General features: G+C 30.7%; 1 protein-coding gene and 1 long non-coding RNA gene across 3 annotated transcripts in view; both read left to right on the forward strand.

The window, feature by feature from the left end:
• Nucleotides 1-9,214, forward strand: part of LOC126741713 (mitochondrial ornithine transporter 1) — a 75,139-nt gene extending 65,925 nt beyond the window's left edge. For both annotated transcript variants that reach the window (XM_050448256.1, XM_050448255.1), the window contains one exon: nt 8,723-9,214. In XM_050448256.1, coding sequence (XP_050304213.1) covers nt 8,723-9,036 — 314 coding nt within the window. In that variant the 3' untranslated portion in view covers nt 9,037-9,214. The remainder of the gene's footprint in view (nt 1-8,722) is intronic.
• Nucleotides 9,215-15,560: 6,346 nt separating this feature from the next.
• On the forward strand, nt 15,561-20,497 carry LOC126741715 (uncharacterized). The gene is made up of 4 exons (XR_007662295.1): nt 15,561-16,055; nt 19,051-19,111; nt 19,519-19,792; nt 19,971-20,497. It is a non-coding gene; the product is annotated as an uncharacterized LOC126741715 (long non-coding RNA).
• The last annotated feature ends 551 nt before the right edge of the window (nt 20,498-21,048 follow it).

Here is a 21,048-nt window from a genome sequence, read left to right on the forward strand (position 1 = left end):
ACTCACCGATATTTATTCGCGTGTACCACTGTGTGTGCAACCCGGCATCGACGGGACCCCGGGCTCCCCGATTGGGATGAGGGTATAACCGATTTTCGCGCGGCATTCAATAGAGTACGCCAACTTATATAGTAAAGGTAGAAAAGTTTATAAAGAACCGGCTGCTCAATATGCGCACAAACCCATTTTTCAACACAAAATCGATAGAAAATCCGGTGGCAGAGAGAAAAGATGAGCGCAAAATATTTTCTCTCGCTTCTTATTAAAGAAACCGCAAGAACAAAGCAGCCGCCGTACTTCGTTTCTTTGTACCTGCCGGGGATTTAAAGCCTATGACCGTTTATTGAATATTTGGGCCCAAATATTCAATCAACGTTATTAGTTAGAATAAGGTCCAAAATGTGAAAGATTGGCAAATTTCCGCTTAACTAAACGTACATGTTAAATTACACCTTACACTTAAATTACACTACTTATATAATCAGTGTTCAGAGTTTCAAGCAAGAGGTGTGTAACCATATAAGAGTATGGAAATTCAACTACAGTTATGTGTCCCTAGTAAAATATGAATTAAAAATAGATATCTCTAGGGTCTAACAATTAGTTTCCATACAAGGGTATCTTAATGTTTTTGCTCATGACTGGCAGTAGGCCACTTAGTCTGAATGCTCAGGTCAGCGAGATGGCAGGCTTTAAAACATCTAAGAGGATAACCGAAGCAGTAGATCCAGTTGTGGCACTATAGATGGGAAGGAATGCAGATTCTGGCAGCAAGATGTTTTAAGTATTGAGTTGATGATAAGGTGGAAGATGGTGGTGAAAAGAAGCAGAAAAAGCCAGTCTAAAACTCAAGAGACTTTTTTTTATTACTTATTGTTGTTGTTCAATATTCTATATTATTTAGATACCAAAGATAGTTTCCTTATAGAGAAGTATTTATATATCATATAGTTTAGTACATATTAAACAACATATTAGCGATTACTCCACAAACAAAATTGTACCACATGATCATTTTACGAGAAATAGAGAACATATATATATACAGATTTTTATAGGATGCACAAGGTTGCTGTACCTGCTACCATTAAACTGTTACCTACCAAGTTTTTTACTGCAATATACATTTACTATAAAACAATTCTATTGAAAAAATGTTTTTTCTCAATACAAGAATTTCTAAATGATGATTTCTCATATATGTAATTATAATATAAAACTTTTAGGCTTTAAATCCCTTGATTATTAGTAAAGATTTTCTCTGTGACATATGTGAGCACCTTTATGTATATGGCATTAATAAATTATGTTTATGTTTAAATTAGGTGTAAGAATAGCTATTTTTGTTAAATCTCTCTTTTCTATCACATAAAGTGATATGTAAGTGTAACATAAGTGTTCCTGAAATAAAGATGATTTTACTTAATTATTTAACTGTGGTTACCAATGTTACCATTTATTTTTCCTATCTAAAAGATTGAAATAATATAGTGGGTTGGGAAGGGCAGAAAAACTTATAAACTTACTGGTTTTTTATGTAAACATTACAGCTATGTAGTGTTAGAGTCTGATGATGAGTGAACTCATTCAAATGCATAAACTTGGAATATTTAAGAGAATTGGGTAAGTATTCATGTTTTATTTCTACTGGAAAATAAAACTAAAATAGCTAATCTAGCAAAAATATAGATAAATTTAACATATTTAATTGACCGAGAGCATTATGAGAAACTAAAAGATACTTGAAAGGGGGTAAAAGGGCTTTAGTCCTTGGACTTCTGTTGTCCTCCCTTTCAGCCAGTGTACCAATTTAGAAACCAGATTTGTTTGCTCTTCTGCAAGACATTGTAACTTATTAATGACCTAAATACATATATATCTTATATCATTTTCTAAATCAATTAAAAACATTGATTAAACAAGATGTATTGTGATTAAGCAAAAGGATATACCAGTTCTTAAGATATGTATGGAAGAATATTCAGGTATAAATACTGTCTATAAAATATTTCAGATTAAGTGTATGTACAAATTTAAACTGATCGCCACATATAAACAGTAGCTCTTAGAAAACTGTCCAAAGGTATCTGCTTTATATAAGAGTAAAGATTGTTTGCCTAAAAAGTGTAAATTTTAATTGTATGTTTTAATTTATTATAGACATTTTCATGAAAATTAAACATATGTATAAAATGCATAATAACTGTATGCTAATGACTGCAGAGAAATATAGAGCAAATATGGTTTATGCCTTAAGGAATGGAATCTTGCATAAAACTCAACTTTTATTATAGATCATTTTTCTCTTTAATTATTAAAAGGAAATAACTGTATGACAAAATATGATAAAACAATAAACAGGTTATGGAATATAAACATGAAATAAGTTTTATTTTCTACCCAACAATAGGGTTTTTAGGTGCAATTGAAAGATTCTCATGCCTTTTTGCCTATTCAAGATTTGAAACAAATAAAGTATATATAATTACATATATATATTTCATTGAAATAACATAAAGTATATAAATGCATCCAACTTCTGGTGAAAAAATCCAGTATTAAGTGAAACTATTTAAATATTTCTCCGTTTTATTCACAACAAAAAAGTTGATTGTCTACAGTTTGTGTCACAGTTTTTTCAGTTTTAGTTTGTGTTCAGTTGTTAGATTCCTGTTTACTTCTAATTTTTATTGCCTTCCTCATATGACTCATCAAACACACTTTATGATCTCTGGGGAATCCTAACATACTTCATGTAGCTTATTTATTTCTGGCTGTGTAGTCTAATCAACAGTAAAGACAGGCAGTTCTTCCTGGTTTCCCAATTTCATCAATATGGTAGAATCTCAATGATTTCTTGATAGATGTCCTTAAGTAGGTACATGGTGTGAGCCCCATCAAACACATTTCATGATCTCTGCGGAATCCTAACATACTTCATTTAGTTTATTAATTCCTGGTTGTGTAGTAGACTCATCAGTAGTTAAAACATGCAATTCCTCCTAGTTTACAACTAATGGGTCCCACAGCCCTTGAATTGTTGACCAGGATGAAAACAAATACTGTGTAATTATTCTAGGTACACAAAAGTTCACACAGGCAAGATATATGTAAACTTGAATGAAATTATGAGATTTTTATCAGTCTTATTAAGTTAAGTTTTTTCTTCATACATATTTCCACAATACAAGTTGAGTATAGATATTTATATAAAACTGATAAAATACATATTACTTAAAAATATACACGTGCATGAAGCTACGTCTAATCGAATTTAGCAAAATCGAGAACGCAGCATATGTCTGTTGCCAGCAACCACAATATATAGTCCGTGCTCCGTGTTATTTAATCAATATAATGCCTGTTTCACACGCCGACTTTACTCAAGCTTCGTAATAACAGTTGCTAACGTCGCACCACGTGGGAGATTCGGAACTGTAGTGGATCCGTTTACGCTTATTTTACAAAAGAGAATATTTTATTTATGTGGTTGATTTATTGTTTTAAATATATATAGACGCCGTTAATAATTATATAAATACATTAATATACTTTTTCCCCTATAGTCTAGTCATAGTTATATACATTTAATCAATTATTAAATTAACAACTTTCTCAGTCGGTGCTAAAGAAGCGGATACAATGTTAAATAATTAGTGGTGTCGTTAGTTTTATTTAAGTCAGAATTTGGTGACACTTCAAAGCTAGAAGAAAGATACTGTAGGTATCTCTAGATGGGTAGATTAAAATAATCTCTAAGCAATTCATATGCGCAAGGGTATATAATATAAAAGACATTACTATAGTTGGTGGGCAATAACGTTTTGCTTTAAAATAAGTAAAGTTAGTTGGTCTATTAAAAGTATTACTCGATTACAAATGTCACTATCTTTTTAATCCTCTAAGTTGTCTGAATCAGAACTTTCCAACAAATTTAACGCCTGTTTTAAGAAATCTGAATTTTGGTCAATGGAGTGATGAAACTTCTCTAGAGATGAAGATTATGGTTTATTAAGCTCACAATAATCAGAAGACCTATACCTAGTTATTAGATTTTCGAGTTGAGAACACCGACTTAATTTCAATTTCAAAGGTAAAATCCAATTTAGGTCATTTTGGGACAACTCATTGTTTATAAAAATACTTTAACATTTAGGTCGCTATCTGATATTTGATTAATGATATTTATATAAGCATCATTCAAGTTTAGAAATATAGTTTTGTATCCTCAATAATTTCTACATTCCACAGGTCAGATATTAGAATTTCTTGGGAATAATTACTCATAAGATCTTGAAAATTTGTTATGAAATCAAGTTGCCCAAAGGCTTCATTGGCAAGTTCATTACGTTTTTGTTGTTCCCTATTTCTTTCGTCTGGACTTTCTCTAGGAAGAGGCACTGTTTTTGTTAAATATACAGGTAAATTTGGAAAATTGAAAGCACTTACTCAATTACAATTAGTTGTATTTTTTTGGCTACATCTTGTGGCTATGGCTAACCAACTAATAGTGTAAGCTTCTTACCCTTACCCCCTTTTTTCGAATAGATAAATTCAATCGTCAATATTGAAAGCTATTAACTTTTAAATAACAGCAACTTTGCATTTTAAAAAATAAAATTTTTGGATTGTGTCAATGTAACTTTTAAGGCTAATTTTAACCGTATTTACTAAGTGTCAAAATTAATATAATCTACTTAAGACTTTTTTAGTCTCCTAGGAACCCAACTCCATTTTAGATAGGCTTTTGTCATAAGGATAATCATGGTTATGTATCAGCCTGCAAACGTGATTTCTTTACATATGTAAAATAACTAAAAAACGGTTAGACTTAAGCATATTGTGTCTAGAATTTTATGAAGAGTGTATTATTTTTATAATACAATTAATACATAGTAGTAGTAATTGTTAAAAGTTCAATATCCAGATGTTCTTATCTTTTCCCTTTTATCGAGAATTCGTAACCAAAACACATGGCCCATGCCATTAAGGGTGGTCTTTTATCTTTATGGCCATGATAAATTATTTATGGTGTCATGGCTTGGGTTCTTCTTCTGAGAACTTATTTTACTTCTTTACTTTCTTTTCTTTACTTACAAGTTACTTTTAAATAATATGTACTTTTCTACAAATTTCGCGTTTTAATTGCTAGTCCGCTTGTTACTACCCTGCAACCTCGGTCGTTTTCTCTTTTTTATATTCCAACAGTAATGTTCCATTTAAAATAACAAATAACTGGCAATATCTTTGTTGAAAATTTTAATTTTAATCCTAAAAAGTAATTATTTTTATTTATTTATTATTTTTTGTTATGACATTTTCGACTCAATTACCTAATCATCATCATCTTGGTACTGATATTTTTCGGACTAGCTGCATGGCTCCTGCTGGTCTTCTGATTTATTTATTTTCCGAGATTTAGGCGCCTATCTTTTGTTTATGCGGTTGCATCAGAGTGCTTTGGTTTATAAGGCTCGGAGCATGTGATTTGTGAATCGACTGTCGAGTGTCGGGACGTGAAAAGGTAGACGCCACTAAAAAGCACCCAATTCCCGTCACCATTCGGCTATCTCCGACTGTCCCATTCGGATATTTAAATATTATGTGAATGGCGGGCAACCAACAAAAGAGCAATGTTTGCTGCTAGAAGCAGCGGTTTCTCGCTATAAGAATTTAATGTAAATAATAATTAATGGAATAATAATTTAATTAAAATAAATAGCGTTTCTGGAATAATAATAATTATTGATTCTTTAAATAAATTAAATATAAATAAAGGATGCAAATAAGAAAATTGAATTACTAATTTTATACATAATACCCTAATGTAAGTATCAAAAAAATGCAGTTTGGTTAAATGATCCAATGGAATGGAAATTGAATTATTTTCTTTTGAATAAATGTTTTTAAAAATTTCTTTGGATGGATTAATTTGGTTTTGGATATTATTTAAAATTACTATAGTTTATTTTTGAGAAAGTGTTATTTGAAAAATTTATTTTTCTACTACCTTATAAGAAAATTTTTAATTTTATTTCCCTGCCTAATTGAATTTTTTTGTTTGACTATATCTTGCTTATTATTTTTTTTTAAATTAATTATTTATATTAAATTGTGCTTATTAATAAGAATGAAAGTACAAAAAATTATATGAATACTGTAGGAGCAGTGTCATTTCCTCACTGTGGATGCTTTTGCTGGATCAAACTTCATCCACGTAAGGAAATTATGCACTTTGCTTCCTTTTGTTATACAAATAACTATTATTTTTTTAAGTTCTCTATATGTGGACATATCAAAAGGAAAAGCCCAACTTAAACAATAGGGTTTTGTATATTTGGAAAAAATAAATAAATGGAAAACAAAATTTACAAAATATTGTAGTATTGTACTTTAATTTTAATCTTAAATACATAAATGTTATTAATCTTTTTGAAATAAGTACCTATTTTTTAAAATAACTTTTATACCTACGTAGAGAGCTAATTTTGGTAAGTGAAAACACAATGGATTTAATTAGTTATACTGTTATATAAATGTACCATATATGAAAAAAAAAAATTTTTATAACTGCTGCAAAGATAAGTATATGACTGAGTTGAAAAGAAACTTAATTATTTTATGCTAAAATATTAATTTACAATTTGCAGTTTCGATTAATACTCATAAGAAGAAACTGCAAGAAACTTATGAGATAGGTAATATTTTTTCAAATATTTGCCTTAAACTTATATAAAAAAATTAAAATACACATAAACATATACTTAAAACTATAAAAATATACCTACTATTATATAAAAAAAATATACAATTTATTATTTTTATTTACTGCTGCTTCTTCTTCTTTGATGGAAAGTAAACTTGTTTGTCCATTTTTCGTTTACCTGTATTTGTCTTATTTACCTGTTCCATCATTGATGTCATGCACCTAGACATTTACAGGTATATGTTAATACATCTTATATAATTTTATAAAAAGATAACTTACTTGTCATAAGTTTCATCATTTAAAGATCTTAAAAAGTTTGATACTCTCTCAATTTCAATTTCTCTTGTTGATTGCTTGTTCAATCGTTGTACTGCTACTTGTTGATTTTCAGTCATCTTTTAATTAACAAACGTTTCAATTTCTACACTATGGCTAGCTTCAATATTATTGGAGTGACATTCCCCAAGGAGTTCACCTAAAACAGAATCGCTTCCCTTCCTTTGCTCACACACCATAAAGACAATACAAAAATAAGGCTTATAGCCGTGCTACTGGTGATCATCCAGGCCCGTTGTGTGGATACCCTAAAGGACTATATGTTACCTGCACCATAAATCTTGACATTTAAACGAGAAGGACATACACCATTCCTTTTAATGGAACCACTAGATTTTATCGTTCTCTTACTACATTTGCTTTGAAATCCTAGAAACACTGTGTAGCTGTTTCTAAGTACATGTTTAACAATCTTTCACTAAATAGTACAATGAATATGTACAGTATGTAATAAATACTTTGCTTGAATTGAAATTGCTACAAATTTACCTCTAAAATTGCTTCGATTGCAACAATATACTTTTTCAATCTTGTCTTCAATTTTCTTTGTGCGAACAAGTGCATAGTTTGTGCTTATTTTATGCTCTCTAAACTATTCCTCAAATCTTTCTTCGCTGGAAAAATGGAAAGTTGAGGACTTTATTTTGATATCATGACTTACCTGTAAATGAGCTTCAAGTTTTTGATAAGTCACACAAGAATACTTAGTCTCTTTGCATAAGGGACAAGAAATGTGTGACTTTGGGTTATCTGGGAGCTGCTGCTTATGTATAACCTTAATATGTTTGTTCTTAGCTGAAATGGGAGAAAACATTTTACTGCATAAGTGGCAAATATTTTTGTTGATAGTTTGGTCCTGATTCTGATGGTTTTGAGTAGGGCCGTCCATCTTTACAGCTAAAATCGCTGAATTGGAATTATTACAGCTTTTCAAGTATTATTTTAAAACACTATAAGCAACAATATGGTCAATATTTCACAAAGAAACACAGGAAAGTTAAGTATAATCGCAATAATCGATCAAATTAGTTGGAGCTTTTTTACGAAAGTAAACAATCAACAAACGCAAAAAAAAGTGGGAACGTTCGTGTCATTATTCTTGTCATTCACGTCAAACGACCGAATTTTTCTCCGAACATACACGATCACCGGCGTGAATCGGGTGCTTTTTAGTGGCGTCTTGAAAAGGTGGGTTATATTTATAGGTTGGGATCGCTCTGGGATTGGTGGCTCGCCCAAGCAGGGGCCACGCCCCCCCCCAAAGCAACTACAAAATTCCGTAGTTAAGCTGTGCTGGATCTGTTACCTTGGTATTATTTTGGGTCATGTTTAAGAGAAAACGCCTCTCCTTGGTCAACGCCAAACGCCAAAACTGGTCGGTTTTCTCGCCATTTAAGTAAGAATTTTTTTAACTCTTCGTTCTCAAGGGACCTTACACGTTCAATTACCTAAGCACACTTAGTAAAAGGAACATAGGAAATCCCATGTACATTTTAAGGGGGTCAATTATTGGCTTCCCTGTACATTTTACACAAAAAACGTAAGATAACTTTTTGAAGAGACCAATCTGGCAAACCCTCGTGCAAAGTTTCAAAAAATTTATATAGTCTATAGAGTTATATATAGTTAGTATATATATATAGTTGTATATAGTCTATATATAGTTATATGTTTTAGGAACTAGAGATCTTTTACGCAAACCTGATCAGAAAAAAGAAGACATTGGGCTTCTAAGAACGATGGTTGCCGGAGGAGTGGGAGGAGGAGTATTTTGGATTACCACATTTCCATTTGATGTTGCCAAATCTAGGATACAAGTTAATAACATTAGTGACAATTTAATAAAGACACTATCACATATAGTAAAAAATGAAGGCATTTCTGCTCTTTATAAAGGTCTTACGCCTACGTTAGTTAGGACTATACCCGCTACTGCCACATTATTCGCTACAGTCGAGTATTCTAAAAGACTTTTTAATTTTTTGTTTTAATATTAACTGACCTGGTCATTAATTAAACTGTCGTGTTTTTTTGTGAAGAAATGTAGCAGGATTGCATAATTATTGAAAACAATAGTTCCATTTTAGTGCCCCGCAATTGTTTACTCGTTACTTTTAAAAAATAACTAATTTTTGTTAATCCATTTTTATTAAAATCCATTTTTATGAATGTGTTTTGAGTTTGTTTTGAACTCTTATTTGTTAGTTTTTTTAATGAGCGTGGAGGAAAAATATTCTCCTTCAATCCCATCAAAAAAATCCTATAACTACTCGAATTTGGTTTGATAAAATTTTTACTTAGCGAAAATCAGCAGCGTCCCATGATTTATATTATCACAAATTCAATCAAGTTTCCCTGTGAGACGCAACTTAAATTGAATATACCTAATTAAGTAAAAATTAGGATTATCTACATATTTTAATAATGACTAAATTTTTTTAATTTAAACTTAAACACCCTGTAGCAAAAGATTGAAGCTACTGCGAACATGTTCATACGTTCATACGTTCTTTTGTTTATAAAATGACCTGACGAATCACACATTAGCATATCATTTAGTAACTCGATACAGGGTGTCGCATAAATAATGGCAAATATTTTAAAAGCAGATTCTTTTTGAATAAAAAGTGAGATTAAGTTATATTTTCCTAGTCCAAAAATCAAGTACAAGTAAGATACGGCCATAGAGTTACCATGTATTGTTCGTTTTTGTAACAAAATTTGGAATAAGGTTTTATTTTTATATGGCAAATCTTAAAATTAATCTTTTTTTAAATTATGTCATAGAGGGCGCCACCAGCAACTTTTTGACATATATATTTTTTAAATTGCGTAACTTTTTAAGGTTGGCATAATTTAATTTATTATTTAAAATATGTATTATGCAAACAGTTTAGCTTAAAAAGGTATACTTCAAAAATCTTACTACGATTAATTCTTTTCGATATATTCACATTTAAAGTTTTCAATTCACTCAACAAAAACGACATTCATAAACTATTTTAATTGCTTTATCTCTGCCAGTAAATGATCGATATCATCTCGATACATTTTAAAATTTTTTTAGTGAAAGATCGTCGAATCTTAAGGAATAATTGCTCATTTCGAAATGAGTCAGCAGCAGTTAATTTTTACCATTAATTTCATGTATCCCCATATGCAAAAATCCAATGGATTAGTCATCTTCATGTGGGCCAAGATCTTCGACTTCCACATGATACGCAATAAGTAATAATAAATATCAATAACCGACAGAGCTAACAATAAGAATGTAATAAAAGGTAATAGATCACGTTACTAATTGTTTTTTTTTCATTTTTTATCACCATTCATCAATTTAACTGACAAGAACACAAGCTTTAACAGTGATAATGACAATAAATCTTCTTGTCAGGCACCGCCTACTTAAAAAATATTTTAGCCTGAGGTAAGAAAATTAAGTTTTATAAGTGTGGAGGAAACGAGGTATGAAAATTTACATGTCTAACATGAAGTCCTGTAAAGTCAAAATGGTTCAAGTTGGTTCGTCAAATGGTTAAAACGACTTTTAAATTTCTACCTTAAATTATCAAGACCTATCCGAAGTCGCACACCTTAACTGTTGGTTAACTTAGCTAATAGTGTGGTCTTTAAGCTAAGAATTATACATAGTAATGAATAAACCTAATAATTATTTCAAGGAATGTATTTCAAACATTTTGGTTTGTGTGAAGTTATCCATAAAATGCCAGCCATACAGTTACCGCTCCGCGTGACCGGCCTACTATTTGCGTTAGGCTGGATATTTTTAAAAATCTTAGGAAATAAACATCATCTGTAAAAAATTATGTAATAGTACTAATTTTTATCTTTTTTATACATTAAAAAATAAATTTAACCTTAAAAAACAAGCGTACATAAGGACAACTAATATTTTTTAAAGTTTAATATTAGTTATTTCTGATATTTTATGGTGGATGAGTTCTTATATTATAATATTATGATATTTTTTCTTTCGATACTTTTGAATATGTATATATAGATTTAAAATCTCATAAATCTTTTCGGTCACCACGAGAGCATTTGGTGAGCCTGCAATGAACTGGTGAATACGGTGCACTTGCAGCCCAGATTTATGGGTTTTTATTCTTGTTAAGGGCTCGTATTCCCTTAAAGCCAATTCTTCACTTTTTATACCATATTTAATGGCAGGAAGATGCTCTAGATTTAGTGGGTTAATAATACTAGTTGTTATTGCACTTAAAGTTTTAATACTTTAGGCTCTACAGATACTTCCTACCTTGGTGGACGTAATTCTTATTTTTCTTTGATTTGCCCATTCTAGGCATTCTCTTTGATTTTTTGTTTCAGTTTCTATTTTGGAAAGCTCCTGGGCTGATCTATAATATTGCTCATTAACAAAGAGTTCAAATGGTTCTAAACCGATAGGTTCATTCCTTTTGGGAGAAATAGTGTTTTGTTCTAATGGTATAGCAATAGTTCCATTTTTTTGTAATAAACATTTTCGGCATAAAAATGGTTCTGATTCATTAGATCCCTCTTTTTCTGCACAAGTTCTATGGATCCAATTGTTGCATCTATCGCAACCCAACCATTTAATAGGGCCATCAGAGATGTCATTATAATACCTGCAGTATATACAGAATACATTTTCTAATTCGACCTTATTGATTAGATTTGCAGATTGTATACATTTTTTAATAATATTGGGGTCAATTTGATGATTTCATGGTTTTATTTTTTTTATTCCACGATTCTTGGGAAAGAAGTCCTTGGCTATTATCAATTGTTCTGTTCTGTGAGATATTCAAACTGAAAACGAAAGGTTTCGTACATCTTCTATTTTTTAGTTGCAGGTCTACCTCCTTGGCAATAAAAAGAACATGCTTTCTTACGTTTCTAAGTACACGGCTACATTTTTGCGATGTAAGTTTTTTCAAAACATCATTTTTTATGATGCCAAACCATCTTTCTACAGGTCTATTACTAAGCCGTGTACCCTCAAGAAGAAACCCACTCCACATGGGGCAATAGGGAATGTATCTTTTGGAAAAAATTTTAAAAAACTCCTTATTATAATAAATATTTACTTTTCCCTTGTTTGTTTTATTTTCCCCAATTTTAATTTTTGGCTCAGTTATAACTTGCTTCAAATATTCATAAAATATATTTTTTTCATAAAAATTATCGTTTGGTTTAAAGTGAAAATTATTGCTCGAGATAGAATCATATTGATTAATCAGGTCGACTTTTAAAGAGAAATTTGCCAACTGGGAGAGTTATCTACTATAGGATTGTGGTATTTGGAGTAAGTAATAATGTAGAAATATTGAAACCATCTGCAAAATGCCATTCTAGGTTAAATGATACTGCTATTATCTCCTTTATTGATTTTCTATGTTCTATAATAAAAAAATTATTTACTAATTCAGGCATTAATTTAAATACATGAAAACAGGAAATATGAACTTGAATAAAGTCTTGATATAATTTTATTCCTTGGGTTAAAAAATTAAACACCTGCGACAAATAAGTTTGAAGATCCATGTTATTCCAAGACAACATTAGTTCATCTATAAAGGCAAAACTAAAATCGGTTACTACTTTTTTAAAGATTGCCCATTCATATTTTAACGACAAAATATACGTCTTATAGCTAAAAAGCCAAGAAGCAATTGTCGCACCATCATAACAGGCCGATACCATTTCAAAAACAAAACAAACTCTATTATTATTTGGTATTTGAATAACCGCAGCAGTATAAAAAACTCTTTTAGAAACTTCATATGGCTTTCGAATTATGCTACCTGTAGCATCTAAATGTAAAACTTGATTTGCTACTTTCTGCACAATAAGATTATGCTCTTTGCTAAAGATATGCGCGTAAAACGACACACCAACAGATTGTATGTATTCTGGATGATCTTTCTGCATTTCAACTAAGTCTAAAATATCATTCTTTTCTCTGTCATTTTTTGCAAGTTGATTGGATCGGACTTTTCTATAGACGGCATCGGATTTTACCTTATCGTAGTTTTTAAGACCAACAGAAAAATTTTCTAACGACAAGATATCCTTTTGCCGGCATTCTAATGGTTTGATGGTAGACATCACATTTTCTACCATTTGGCGCTCCATACCTCTTAATTGAGATTAATTACTAGGTCGAGATGATTAAAGTTTAAAGAACTGCTGAATACATTTGCTGTAATATTACGTCCTGAATAAGACACATTCAAAAATATTATTTTAATTGTTTTACATTGCCTATGAATACAATAACATTAAATAGTTATTATATCTTTCTTTTCAGAATAAAAGGATTCTTTAAAATATAATCGACTTGTGGTATTTACTTGCCTAAATTTCTGATTAATTATATACGCATATTTTGCAGGAATCAGCTTTTTATCTTTAGTGATATGGCTAAACTCTTCAATACCTATTTCAAAAGTTCCTTTAAAATATTTGCAATTGGAAAAGGATGGCCTTTTATGGTTATCATCATTTATATTGACTGTTCCCGATGGACGTATAATTGTAACGTTAGATTCACATTCCATTAATTCAATTTGCTTCGGTATTGGATATTTTTCGGAACTAACTGGCTGAAAAACAGAATGGTTATTTTTAGTGACTATATCTTGCTCTCTTACAAGAAATGGAGTATTACAAGTAATGTTGTCTTTTTCAGGGGTCTGATAGATATCGTTTTCTAACTCGAAATGGTCTAATACTTTAGTATTTGATTGGAAACACGTTTCTTCACGCGACCCTGTCAACTCCTGTTGAAGGACTTTTTTACTCCCATTCTTGGAGTCATCTAACAAGGCAGCAAATTTAATTGAATTTCTTTTCCAATAAGTAAAAAGTCTCTTTCGATTTCTAAATGAATTCGTTACACCTATTTCTAAATATAAGTCCACCAAGTTGCGAGAATTTAGAAGACACTGTTTCCTAAGCATTAGATTTAATAAAATTTGTTCTGTAACCAAAAACCTTGCTTTTTTTTTGCAAAAAAAGGACAATCGAGAGGACAATAATATCATAAATATCCTTGAATAATCCTTAAATCCTTAGAAAAAACCTTTAAAGAAAGGTTATTAAAGGTCCTTTAACGAATGAAAAAAACAGAAACACAGAAGATCTTAAAATACAGATTCTCTAAAGTTACCAACAAAATAATAAACCTAACAAAAAATAAAAAAATAATAAAATTTATTCCTAAAAAATTTAGAAAAAAAAACTTTTTAGTGCCAAAACCACTTAAATACCTTAAATTAAAACTATTAATCTAAACGAAAATAAAAATTCACAACAAAAATATACTACTCGAAAACCTCTAACCTCTACTCTACAAACTCGATGAACGCAATAACAAAAACGAAATAAAAATTAGCGCAGTCCAAAACTCTGATCACTAAATCCCAAATCGTAGGGCTGAAGGCTGCGGCCAGTGCTGGCAGTGCTCGGGATATTAACCATAGATAAACAGTTTATAGGGGTTAAATATTTGTTTTTTGGGTTTGATATTAACTTTCAGCGATCTTTCGGTTCCTCGATCAAGAAAAATTGTGTGTGGAGGGGACAAGATATAAGGCAGCGCAGCGATGTCCTACAATAGGGTTTTTGCCACAGAACCACAGAACACAAAGAGGAAAATAGAAAAAAAAACATAAATGGGGATTTGCGCCAGGGGAAAGGTTCGGATCGCGTCCACTTTGGCGCTAGTAACACTGTCCCATTTTATTTTCTGTTTTCTATTTTGACTGACAGATGGCAGCACTATATGCAAAAAAGTGTGCTTACTTTTCGTTTCCTGGTAGTTGGCTGGGATAGTGTTGGGACAAACCTGCTATTTTCGTATAGCAAATGCTTTTGCTAATGCGAATCAGAAATAGCAGTCGAAAATAGCTGCTATTTAATAGCAGGTGCTATTTGAGTTTTATTCGATACATACATGTCGTACATAGCTAGTCCTAGCTGTAAACAGTGTAAACTTTAAACTGTTAAATTTTAAAATATAAAATACTGTAAAAAGCCATGAGCGGCATGAGCGAATTTGCAAAAGGAACAATTATTATAAACTATAAACAGACCGAGTGGACAAAGAATAATCGCTAAAAGCTTTTATTTTTATTCCTTAATTTTTAAAATATTAAAAGCCGACTTCTTTCCGATAACGCTATCGCCAACGCTGCACTATAAGCTGTCGCTGTGCCGCTGCAACCAACGAGATACCAAACAATCAGCTGCCGGGGTGTCTGCGTAAAAAAATTCAGTTGCTATTTTAATAGCAGCGATTCTTAAACTTATAGCAGATAGCAGTTGCTACTAAACCAAATAGCACTGAAAAAGTAGCAGATTGCTAAATAGCAACCCAACACTAGGCTGGGAATTACAGAAAACATTTAGAATTCATATGTTTGTGCGAGTTTATGATATTTATCCGCATAATAGATTTTCTTATTATGTGAATAGTGATTAGTTTCTTATTATATACTGTTGTGACAATTTGTGTTGTGTTTTATTATTCAAAAAACAAACTAACAGGACATTATAGAATAGATTATAGTGCTGTAACCTGTGGTAAATTTCCAGATTAAGGTTGCAATTTACAAAACTATTATTATTTGTTTAATAAAGCCCTAGTTTTCAGGTAAGATTGTATATACTCTCTTTTATTTTAATATTAATTATTAAGGTTTTAAAATTTTAGTTTCTCTATAAATAATCATGTTTTCTACTGCTCTACAGTCACACCCAAAAAAATGTTATGTAGCTGGGTGTCTGAATCAGGATGGTAAGAGGCATAGATTTCCAAAAAATGATCCAGAAATATACAATGTATGGATTTCCATTATTAATCCACCTAATTATCATTGTTTATCCTTGGAACAAATCTATAATCGTTTTTATGTTTGCGATTGTCACTTTAAAGAGTACTGCAAAGTGCCAACCAGTAAGAGAGGACTCAAAAGAGCAGCAATACCTATTCTTAACATTGAAGGTAAGTAAAAGAATGAATTACTAATAAAAGAATATCTATGTAAATCTTATTTAGTAAGATTTACATATATACTTATGTAAGTTATTTTATTATTTAATTTTTTTCCTTAAATTGGTGGCAAACCTAAAATATAGGGACCCATATTTTTTATTTTTTTTTTCCATATTGAATTTATTGCAATTAAAATTTCCACGTTTTACTTATATATATCTACATATACAGGGTGACTTTTTTAAAGTGTTACAATGCGATATGTCAAAAACGGCTGCAAATTTTTTTTTCACATTTTGGTGACATTTCGAGTATACCGGGGGGCACTTTTTGTGATATTTTTGACATTTGTCCCTTCACCCCCCTAAGAGGGGGGGAGGGTCACTTCCTTATTTTAAATGGAATGACGTGTTTTTTATTCTTAAATACGAATCTACATAAAATATGAAGTCTGTTTACAAAAAATTTTTAAAATTGCTCTGCTGGTTACGGAATTATGATCAAAAATGTTTTGATTAAATTTAAAAATAATTCGAATATTCTACTACAATAAAAACAAATTATTTCCTACTTTTTATCTATTTATGGTCTATGTATTATGCCTAAGGAGCTGTTCGAAGTGACCGCCTTCGACTTCCAAACACTTTCTTATCCTTTCTTGACATGAGTTTCGTACCCGCTGTAACATTGCTGGTGTCACTAATGAACAAGCAAAACGAATCCTGTTCTTCATGTCCTCTGGAGTTGTAGGTGCACTAGCCATTACTTTGTCTTTTATAAATCCCGATAAAAAAAAGTCAAGGGGGGTCAAATCTGGCGAACGAGCAGGCCAGTTGACAGGACCACCTCGACCAATCCACCTGTTTTCAAAAATCTCATTTAAATAAGTACGGGCCTGTATGGCATAATGGGGTGGAGCTCCGTCCTGCTGAAACCATACGTTAGGATTTAAATTTTGGTTCAGTAGACGAGGTAACTGATTTCTTAAAAAATCTGTGTAGACCTGTCCATTTAAATGACCTTGGACAAAATGCGGACCAATAACTCTATCCTCGAAAATACCACACCATACGTTCTCATACCAGGGATGTTGATTTGGTACAGTTCTCATCCAGTGAGGATTATTTGCTGCCCAGTAATGCATGTTGTGCCTGTTTACCTTTTAGAAAAACAAACAACCAAAACTTAAATATGTTCTAATTTAAATAAGTTAAATCTTACCTGCCCGCAATTATTAAAAGAAGCCTCACCAGAAAAAATAACGTTTCTCAAAAAATTGTTATTTTCACGCATTTTTGTTGAAATCCAAGTGCAAAAATTAATGCGATTCTCAAAATCATGTCCGTAAAGCTCTTGATGAAGTGTAATGTGGTAAGGATGAAACTTGTACCGGTGCAGAATTGTTATAATTGATGATTGACTAATTCCAGCATCTAAAGCAAGCCGCCTGGTACTGATTTGAGGATCAATAGCTAATGCTCCTAATACAGCAACTGCCTTATTTTCATCTGTTTGCGTTTTAATCCGATTTCGTCGTTTACTTTTTAGACTACCAGTCATACGACTTCTGGTCTCCAGTCTCTTAAAGGCCATATGAGATTTTGGAATATCCGGAAACCTCTCGGCCCACACTACTGCAGCCTCCCTATAATTGTTTCTGCACTCCCCCAAAATTAACAACATATCTACTTCTACACTGAAATTCGCTTCCATTTTTTTCTTTTTAAACACAATTTACTTGTTAATAACACGTCAAAATTTTTATGTGACACTGCTTTTTATGTTGCCGTGGAAATCCTGCTGTTACTAGGATTTTCATTTCCATCCATACTAGTAAAATAAACAGTAGGATTTCCATGGCAACTGGCTGTTATTATGGTAAAATATTCGAATTATTTTTAAATTTAATCAAAACATTTTTGATCATAATTCCGTAACCAGCAGAGCAATTTTAAAAATTTTTTGTAAACAGACTTCATATTTTATGTAGATTCGTATTTAAGAATAAAAAACACGTCATTCCATTTAAAATAAGGAAGTGACCCTCCCCCCCTCTTAGGGGGGTGAAGGGACAAATGTCAAAACTATCACAAAAAGTGCCCCCCGGTATACTTAAAATGTCACCAAAATGTTAAAAAAAAATTTGCAGCCGTTTTTGACATATCGCATTGTAACACTTTAAAAAACTCACCCTGTAGAATGATATTACTATTTTATTTTTTAAATAAAAAAATATGTTTTACTAGCAGAGGATCTTTCAAGTTCAGTCCTCTTACCACTGGGGGCTTTGGGTATAAAACATTCACCTTGAAAACTGTTTTTTTTTTCTTTTTTATACTAATAAAACAGAATGCTGAGTTATTAAAAATAAATTTTTGATTATTGGGCATTAAAATATAAAGTGAAGAAATATAAGTGATTGTATCTTGTACTCAATATTACCTTTTGGCTGAGGGGAACAAAATAATTTGAAACCCCACATCTTCAACTGGGGGCTTACATAATATATACTTACCTCAAATTGTTGTTTCCAAAAGCAGCTTTTCAAATACTAAAGATAATGGATCTGTCCTTAGTTGATTTTAAAACATATGAAAAGCTATAGATTTTAAACTTAAAAACAAATGATAAAGCATCAAGTAGGTACTTTATAAAAAAATGAGTCATTTCTTTTAGAGTGATATGACTTAATCCTGAGTTTGAGATGTGGATTAAAACATTCAAAAAAATTTTGGTTTCAGTATCAACTTTATATAGGGATTCATTAAATTATGTTAGGAGAGGTTCAAAATATCATATTAATTTTTGAGGCTTAAGCTTTAATAGAATCGTTTTAATTTGCTTTAATATATTTTTTTGCAAGATTTTTCATATAATTATGTAGATCTTATTTATAAAAATAAATTAATTTTTATATCTTGATTTTCTGAGAGTAAAAATTATTTACATTAATTTATATCATCTGTGAAGCAACTTTATATTTAAAGCAATATTTATTTTTTAGGGTATGGTGCTTATAATGCTGAGCTATTATTAAGCAATAAATGGCATATATTATGCAAAAGGTAAGATTTCTTCAAAATTCAGAATAGAATATATTTATATACATTTTTGATATTTTCTGCATATTTTTTGTCACTTCTAATATATGAAATGGCTTAAATATATGTTTTACATAATGATTATTAACTACTGATGACATTAACGAATTATTGAAATATTTATTTTTAAAATTAACGTTGAGAAGACGTCGACCATGCTTTTAAATTAATGCATTTTGATACCTAATTATGTTTCAATTAGATTTGGATTTTGTTTATATTTTAATTAAAACCTTTTCATTTTACTTAACATTTGTTAAAATAACAAGTACTGCTTATTGCCTTTTCCCAAAAGTTTTTTTAGCACTTCCCACCAAAAATTAGTAGACCTTCATATGTATCTAAAACTATGTAATAAATTTTTTTTAAAGGTTCCGTCGATGGGTCCATATGTTCTAAAGTTACTAATCTTTTAGAACCTATTAGCCAAACTAATGTGGTAGAAAATATCTTAGAGGTACCTATGGAAATAGCTGATAAAAAAATCCTCATATGCTTTTAATCAAAAAGATATTCCTGGAAATACCTCATCTTATATGGAAATAATTCCTATAATAGAAAATTCCAACAATCAAATAGATATTGAAAAAGTACCATTACAAATTGTACCTAATGCCTCAAGGAAAAAGGAATCTTCTAAGAAACGTTAGTATACTTACATATGTATACATTTATTATATCTATTTTATATAATTCATTTATTAATATTATATTTATTTATTTTTTCTCCTCACTAGTTCTTATTCGTTTTTTTTATTGCCAATTTTATTGATATTCCTTTAAACAAATGCATTATTTGAATATTTAAAAAATATGTTTTTAGGTCTTGAAAAAAGAAGGTTTTCATTGAAAAGTTTAAATGTTCATCGTTCCATTGAGTTGACACCAAAGGCCAAAAAATGATATACCAAATTAACATCTTGGAGGAGTGAAATATATGGAATGGAAAAAAAATTAAATCTTACAAAGGGAGAATAGGTATTGCCGAAAAATATGTCAATTCCACAGATTTTAAAAATCTCTGAAAACATATTAATAGTCCTACTTACAAGTTCATTATAAAATGATGTATATTATTATATCTATCTTCACCAATAATAAATTATTATTCGTGAAATCACAGAAACGTACATGTATCAGAGACACCTATTTTTTTCTGCGTGTATGTTATTTGTTAGTATGTTATGTATTTGGCGTAGACATAATGCAAAATAGACAATACTTACAAAAGGTCGCCAGGAAATGATAAGTCGAAAATTCACCTCCATATTTTTAAATTTAAAATATAATACCGTGTAAATGCATATTATTATGTAGTACTTATTGATTTTAGGATTTTTACTTGTTTTAATAAATATTTTGTTAGTTCTATATTTGAATTTTATTTATGTTTTTGATAATGTCTTTTTCAGATCGTTGATTGAAATAATAATAGGCAACAAAAATTAATTTTTCTATAATATTTAAATTAATATTCGGAGGTAAACTGGAATTCTAAAAGAAATGTAATAATATTTCTTCAGGTTACCTGAATATTGATTGAAATATTATATGGAAATTAATTAATATTGTCTATTATTATTTCAACAGATTTTTAATGTTCATTTCTCCATGTTTGGTGAAGGGGCCGGTATATATTTTTACAGGTATCTTTGCTAATTCGGATCGCATCCACTGTTTTTGTGGCGTTTTGTTCCGCAGAACTTTATTCAGAGGTTTGTCTTCTATCCTTGGTCTGTTTTGTGTGGTTTTTGCTCACATGTATGAAGAAAGCTTGTATGGTGAAAATCGGAATCGTACGTCGGCCATCTTGCTTGGCAAAATTGACAGGGAGCTGACAGACAGTTGTTGACATTGACTGATAGAACATCATTTGTCATTGTCATACCCTTTGAGTTTGT

This window comes from Anthonomus grandis, chromosome 10, assembly GCF_022605725.1.
Source record: "Anthonomus grandis grandis chromosome 10, icAntGran1.3, whole genome shotgun sequence".
NCBI lineage: Eukaryota > Metazoa > Arthropoda > Insecta > Coleoptera > Curculionidae > Anthonomus > Anthonomus grandis.